Consider the following 7,679-nt stretch of genomic DNA (forward strand, 5'->3'; position numbering starts at 1 on the left):
ATTATAATAATAATATTATATAAATAAAATTTTTATAAAAAATCAATTATATAGAAGATTAAAATATAATTATTAAAATATAATAATATATATTAAAATAATGATATATATTAAAATATAATTGCCTTAATATATACAATCATTAAATGTGTGCAATATTATGTATAATATAATATAAATAAAATTAATATCAAAGTAGAAGATTGTATTAATATAAATATATCATAAAAAAAGATAAAATCTAATTGAAAAATATATTATATTATATATCATATATTAGATTAATGTACAACTTTTTATAATTCTGTAATCAATTATGATGTAATTTAAATATTGTAAACTACGAATTACATTACATATTAAAATTGACCGTCGATGAATTGAAAAACACATTATAGACAAAGAAAATTCGCCCTTGAATATTAATGGTCTTTTATCTGAAGCAACGTTTACAAACATTTTCAAGTGGTTTAAGCTTAGCTAAACGAAGAATAACGTACTTTCAAGTTTTTATTTCAATATATAAATGATATTATGTTGGTATTAGAAACATTATTAAAGATCCAAAAATAATTTTATCCCGAATATAAATTATGTGAAGAAAAAAAAAAAATAAATAAATAAAATAAGAAAAAACATTTTTCTTCATAATATAATTTATAAATAATTTTATAAAAAAAATTGTGCTAATGGAAACAATATGAATTTATTAATATGAACAATATCGTAAAAAGTAAAATGAAAATTATATCATTATTTCTATAATTAAGAAATTTTTTTGAATTTGTCTAATAACGTGAATTATTTCGTTTAAATAAATTATTAATAAATTTTTAATATAAATATATTTTTTCATTATTACAAATTTCATTATTTCAAATTGTTATTTCAATTACAATTCAAAAAAGGCACAGGTTCATTAAAACCTTATTACATATCTGAAGGAATGAAACGCAGTGCAGAAAACGCATGCGCATTGATTCAATACTCGATAGCTGATTCGCCAGAATTTTTTTCCTTTAAGTTGGCTGCTCTGTCAGCTCTTTGTTCATAGTGGCAACGGTTGAACATTGTCAGCGTTTCTACTCTTACGGTTGGGCGGTCTCATTCGTCTTTCGACAGTTGCGGAAGACGATCTGTATTATCGATTTGTTCGATTTTTTCAAATAAACCTCGCTTATCTTCCTTCGTCAACAATCAAAAAGTAAGTTTTTTTTCAAATTAAAGTAACAATTATTCATAGTTAATATTGATCAGCCATATTTGCCGGTAATTATGTTTTGTTTTACTGATATGCACGTGTCATATTTACTATGATTTAAAATTGGATATATTTAATTAGTACTGAATGTCACTTATATATATTTAAACAAAAAAATATCGGATAAAATGAAGTTCAATATTATGTGAACAATTAATGTTTTATATTTTTACAAATAAATATTTTGCATTGAAGGATTCAAACAAAGCAATACTAATGAGGGGGGTAAATTATTGGGTCAGAGAAGAAAAAAAGTCAACAAAACTGTTTTGTTTTGTAGATTTTTTCTTTTTGTTAAATTTTCAAAGCAAGTAGTTGATATTTACGTAAAAACAAATATATTCTATAATTTATATCGATTTTTCTGTGAGGCAGTTTTTTATAAATTACATTTAGAATTAAACTTCTTATAAATTGTTCATTAATAATGATTCCGGTATTTTTAACCATTTTTAAAATAAATATAATCATTATACTAGATAAAAATTTTAATAAATCTAAAAAATCAATATTTTATCATGAATATATATGTGAATGTTATTATGTATATGTGATATATATATACATACACACAAACAAACACACATACACACACGAAACGGTTCTATTATTCGTAATATTTCTAAGAAATTTTGTTTATAATATTTTTTAAAATTTTTATATCGAATATTATTTATAAGTTTATTGTTATATATAAGTTATAAGTTTATTATTATAAGTTTTATGATTATAGTTTTTTTTTGCAAATTCTTATTGCAAAATTACAATAAATAAATTTTTACAGAATATAATGGCTGATGATTGGGGCAAAACTGTTTCTTATAATGAAAAAGATCAATCTTACGTAAGTGCAAATTTTTTCCTTTAATAAATAATTAATAATAATTAATTAATTAATTGTATATTCATTTTTATATTAGTTTGATGAAGGTGGACGTAGTTATGGAAAGGGAAGAGGATTTATAATACAAAATAACAATAACGATGATTGGCCTGTGGGTAAAAAAAATTCCAACAGTGAAACTATAAATGATGGTGAATTTAATGATGAAACTTACTGGCAATGTGACGATAAGAAGACTGAGATTGAAGAAACTGGTAGAGGTAGAGGAAGAGGTCACGGTAAAGGAGGATCTAGAGGAAGAGGAAGCAATCGTGGAAGAACAGGATTTAATAATAGAAATAAAGATGCTGATGATAATAATGATTATGAGGATAACGATTATGGTAATCAGGATAATAGAAACGATAGACGGAAAAAAACATTTGCTGTTCGAGAAGATAACGACGAGGAAGAAGTACAAAAGCCTAAGGAACAATATATTCCACCAGAATTACCTAGCGATGAAAAATTATTTGAAAATGGTGTCGAGATAGGCATTAATTTTGATAAATATGATAATATTCAGGTTAACGTGAGTGGAGAGAATGTGCCTCAACCGATAGAAAGTTTTGAGGCAGCTGGCCTTAGAAATATTGTTTTAGACAATATAAAAAAGTCTGGATATAAAAAACCTACTCCTGTACAGAAACATGCTTTGCCAATTATTATGAATGGTAGAGATTTAATGGCTTGTGCCCAAACTGGTTCAGGAAAAACTGCTGCATTCGCAGTCCCTATTATAAATACATTATTAGAGAGATCTGTCGATTTGGTTGTAACTTCGACATATTGCGAACCACAAGTTGTCATCGTGTCGCCAACTCGAGAACTTACCATACAAATATGGCAACAAATTGTTAAATTTTCACTCAATTCAATTTTGAAAACTGTAGTTGCATATGGTGGAACATCTGTTATGCATCAAAGAGGAAAACTCTCCGCTGGTTGCCACATACTTGTAGCAACACCTGGAAGATTATTAGATTTTGTAGAAAAAGGAAGAGTAAAATTTTCTTCTGTACAATTTCTCGTATTGGATGAAGCTGACCGTATGTTAGACATGGGATTTTTACCTAGTATCGAAAAGATGGTAGACCATGAGACTATGGTTCCTTTAGGTGAAAGGCAGACATTAATGTTTTCTGCCACTTTCCCGGATGAAGTGCAACATTTGGCAAGAAGATTTTTAAACAATTATTTGTTCCTTGCGGTTGGTATCGTAGGTGGAGCTTGTTCAGACGTGGAACAAAACTTTTACGAAGTTGCTAGAAATAAGAAAAAAGACTTGCTCAAAGAAATATTAGAAAGAGAAAATGATTCAGGTACATTAGGCGGTACTCTAGTATTCGTTGAGATGAAAAAGAAAGCCGATTTTATTGCTGTTTTCTTATCCGAGAATAATTATCCTACTACCAGTATTCATGGCGATAGATTACAGAGACAAAGGGAAGAAGCATTAGCTGATTTTAAAAGTGGAAGGATGTCCATTTTAGTTGCTACAGCGGTTGCTGCGAGAGGTTTAGACATTAAAAATGTTTCGCACGTTATAAATTACGATTTGCCAAAAGGGATTGACGAGTACGTTCATCGAATTGGAAGAACTGGACGTGTAGGAAATCGAGGACGAGCGACTTCTTTCTTCGATCCTGAAGAAGATGCACCATTGCGAGGTGATCTTGTCAGAATATTGAAACAAGCAAATCAATCCGTACCAGATTGGTTAATGGGTGGAAACGCGAACAGGAATTTCATGCCTGGAAGAGGTATAAGCAAATTTGGAGGTGAAGATGTTAGAGAGGTACGTGTATATATATATTTTTTCATTCTAATATTGTAATTGAAATTAAATATAATAGTAATTAGAAAATAAATAATATGTATATATGTATGTATGTATATGTATATATATGTGTGTATATATATAATATTTGTATATAGTCTGAAGCATTCGCGGAAGAATATACGGAAGAAGCGTATTCCGTACCACAAGAACCGGAAGAAGAATGGTAGAAAATTTATTTTTTTCATCTACATATATTTTATCGTATTACTCTTAGAAACAGAGTAGTAAGCTTTGTTTCTTTATTCGCTAAGTCAGAGGTACAAAGAATTTTCTATTCATTATATTTTTATATATTTAACGTTAATAATCCAACAAGATTAATACATTAATAATAACTTTTTTTTTATCTAAATAAACAGTAATTAATAACTTATTTATATGAAATAGACTGGATTGTAAACTTGTTTAGAACTATAAGTTACATACGAGATAATATAATATTAGTTTTGTTGATGCGAAGAGTTTAACTTTAAGAGATAATAATGCAATTTGCGAAAACGTTCCAATTGTATTTTTGAATACAAGTTTATCTTATTGTATCGATCGTACAAATATTAGCTTTTAAGACCAAATCATGAAATTATTATACGTAAAGACACAACACTTTATTTTATAAAACGGTACTCTCTAATATTATGTTAAGTGTTTTGTACGTTCCTTTTTATAATAAAAAGTTGCAACGACAAACTATTTTGAATATTTTTTATTCAGTTGTAAAAAAAAAAAAAATAAAATAAATTATCTAAAAGAATCCTTTTATAATTTTAGACAATTCATGTATACGATTATATATTAAATAAATAAATGAAAATGTTGTACATACCATCGTTCATAGCCATATCCATCAGATGTAAATCCTCATCATTAAGAAGAGACGAAAGAAAACCATCGGTAGTCTGATTTATCGAATCGGATGTTGGTGTATGATAATACATCATATCTGCCGGCTCGGATTTATAAGCTGCTCCACTTTCCGCACCCATCGGTTCGCTACTGTTCGTTAAATTCATCGACGTTGCTACAGCCGAGCCCAAATTTGATGATCCACCTGCACCAATTAGTATTTTAGTTTCAAAATGGTTTAACCGCCGACGAATATTTCTTTTGTATACTTTTTAAATTTTATCGTATCAATTATATTTATTAAAATTATAATTAATATCATCGCATAAAATAAAATAATAAAATATATTTCACAGATATGCGAAGATTTTAATTTTTGTTTATCGAATATGATAATTTAAATAGAGTTGTGAAATTTTTTGCGTAAAATTACTTACCTACATTGTGATAAGGGCTCGTCGAATTAAGATCACCCACCGGTGGAGCCAGAGTAGCATTGTGAAGCAACACGTTACGTTGTGCTTCATAATGACTGTGGCTTATACCGTGCCCTGGGTATCCAGGATGAGTATGTGGAAAATGTTCTGGTGCACCAGGTAACGATAAAAGAGATGCTAGATCTTGCCACCGTTGTTCCATGCTCATTGCACGCATGAATGGCATGCGACCCTGAAATATACAAATTATCAATTAACACAAATCTTTCCTTACACGTTTTTCTTTTCCTATAACGTTCAAATAATCGTTGACCTGCTATTCCAAACATGTTTTAATCGCTAATTTTATTTTTTACTAATCAATAAAATAAATCTACCTATCTTTACAATTACAATCCTTTTTCTTTTGCTTCGTTATAAGATATCTATCCAGCGTGTCACGCCTATAGAATCCCGCGGTTATCGAACCTGTCAAATCTCAAACTTGTCGGATGGATCGTCAGAAACCCTGCTGATCGCGTAGGTGTTGGCCACACGTAAGGACGGTCAAGATATTAATGATTTTGGTATCACGCGTGTCACAAGTATCGTTCGAACTGTGTAGAAACGCGTTGATCATGATCAAGTGTCAAACCGCGCGTCCAATATGGAAATTATCAGAGAGAATAATTTTTATTCGACGAGCAACGATGCGTTAAAGCGAACTCTTTCAAGTAAGCATAACATAACACGATCTCGATTGTGATTATTTACCGTCTTTATCGAGAGATTTAGTTAATAATGGACTCGACGTATCGAGCAGTAGATCATTTCGATCGGAATTTACACGGATAATAATCTAAACGTAAAAACCTATCGTTTCGCGTACGAAGCGACTTATCAACCTTGCTATCAACAAGATTCGCTCTAATATTCAAGGCCATAAATCTACGCAAGTGTTAAAATGATAAAATGGTGGGAAAGGAACGGGCACGGTACGATAGGTTAGAAAGAGGAGGAAAGGAGTACGCGTAAGCGCGGTAGTGGTCAGTGGCGCTTAATGCAGGTTAGCATTGTCGCTAATGCATCGAGCGCAAGAAGAAGATGAATAGAGAAACTGGCTCGCGATTGTTGTTCGCTCGCATCAATCAGTGGTCGGTGCAATCTGTGGAGCGCGACGCCTTTAAGGTGATTCTCGCTTGTCACCGCATCTGTCGGCTGTGTAGGCCGCCAAATGTAGGACGAGACGTTTGTTCCGCGACCATTTGTCCTCCATATACCGAATCGCGGGTTTCTAATGGCGCGCAACTTTACGCTCGTTCGCCGTTTCGATGCAACGCTCATGATTGAGCCGTGGATGGAAAAAACTCGACGCGTTTATACCGTTTCCAAGAACGCTTCTCGGAATTTGACGCGCACACCAGTTGCCAGTTCACCGTGCTAAAACAATTTCTCATGGTCTTTCCGCTATACACAGTTTTGGAGATCGCGGTTATTTCCATTCCGCGGTTCTTGCACTTTCGACCAATCATTTTTCCACCAGTTCTCTATCTACATTATCTACCGCGTACCGTTTGGTTACGGTTCTGATTTTTGGATCACTGCTCCTTCTTCCCTGCGCATCGGAGAAATTCGAAAAACGTATACACACGTATACAATACGCGCGCGCGCGCGCGAATACACGCGTGTATTCGAAGGCGTATATACGACGTTGGCTCGCGTCACAGGCCGTATGAATTTGCGAGATCGCGAGACTGGGAGGAAAGAGATCTCTCAGAGCGAACAGATGTTTGAAACGAGCTGTCGAGGACTTGCCAGTTTCTACCGAGCTCTCTCTTCCTTCTTCCTTTGTCCGTTTATATCTGTTTTCCATTCCTCTTTCCTCCCCTTTCTTTTCTTCCATTTCTATCTTTACTACGCTTTTCATCTTTTTGCCAACTATTATCGTCACAATAATAATAATCACAAGTTCGCGTTTGCGAGATGTTCAATCTTGCGCGCTTAAGAAGAATATTCATCTTTTTCTTCTCTCTTCTAAAATCCTATCTTTCCAACATTTCCAAATCTTTTTTTAATTAATATATATCGGATTTTTATTCGCTCGAGACATCTCTTCTTGCCAAGTTTTGCATACATTTGTATATTGGTGCTAACGCAATCGATCGAGAACGAAAAGTACGACAGCGATCAACCGGGTATTCGATACCTGCCAGCATCGTTTACTCTAACGTCCCTTCGATCCTTGATCGCTTACCTACTTTTTACCTCGGCGCATCGTTCGTGTTTTCGTACGTGACTGCCAGTAAAGCTCGTTTCTGTCACGAAAGTTGTGAATCAAAATATCCAGGGATACCGATTCAATCCCTCACACTTTACAGCCTATAAAAAAATATTTTGTCTCTCGTATCCGTCGTTTCTTCTCATATATATAT

General features: G+C 32.3%; 2 protein-coding genes across 6 annotated transcripts in view; one reads left to right on the forward strand and one right to left on the reverse strand.

Moving 5' to 3' along the window:
• Positions 1-7,679, reverse strand: part of LOC102676118 (segmentation protein cap'n'collar) — a 76,906-nt gene that overhangs the window by 16,174 nt on the left and 53,053 nt on the right. For all 4 annotated transcript variants that reach the window (XM_006623272.2, XM_006623273.2, XM_006623275.2 and 1 more), the window contains 2 exons: positions 5,268-5,499; positions 4,811-5,035 (listed from right to left, as the gene is read on the reverse strand). In XM_006623272.2, coding sequence (XP_006623335.1) covers positions 4,811-5,035; positions 5,268-5,499 — 457 coding nt within the window. The remainder of the gene's footprint in view (positions 1-4,810; positions 5,036-5,267; positions 5,500-7,679) is intronic.
• On the forward strand, positions 960-4,684 carry LOC102675971 (ATP-dependent RNA helicase vasa). 2 transcript variants are annotated; one of them, XM_006623271.2, is made up of 4 exons: positions 960-1,197; positions 2,046-2,105; positions 2,182-3,942; positions 4,083-4,684. In XM_006623271.2, exons 2-4 carry the CDS (start codon positions 2,052-2,054, stop codon positions 4,152-4,154), a joined length of 1,887 nt encoding a protein of 628 aa, XP_006623334.1. In that variant the 5' UTR covers positions 960-1,197; positions 2,046-2,051; the 3' UTR covers positions 4,155-4,684. The 2 variants fall into 2 exon arrangements, with proteins under 2 accessions (XP_006623334.1, XP_031369905.1); XM_031514045.1 differs by having other exon boundaries at positions 1,032-1,204.

Source organism: Apis dorsata, unplaced genomic scaffold, assembly GCF_000469605.1.
Source record: "Apis dorsata unplaced genomic scaffold, Apis dorsata 1.3 scaffold_867, whole genome shotgun sequence".
Classification (NCBI taxonomy): Eukaryota; Metazoa; Arthropoda; class Insecta; order Hymenoptera; family Apidae; genus Apis; species Apis dorsata.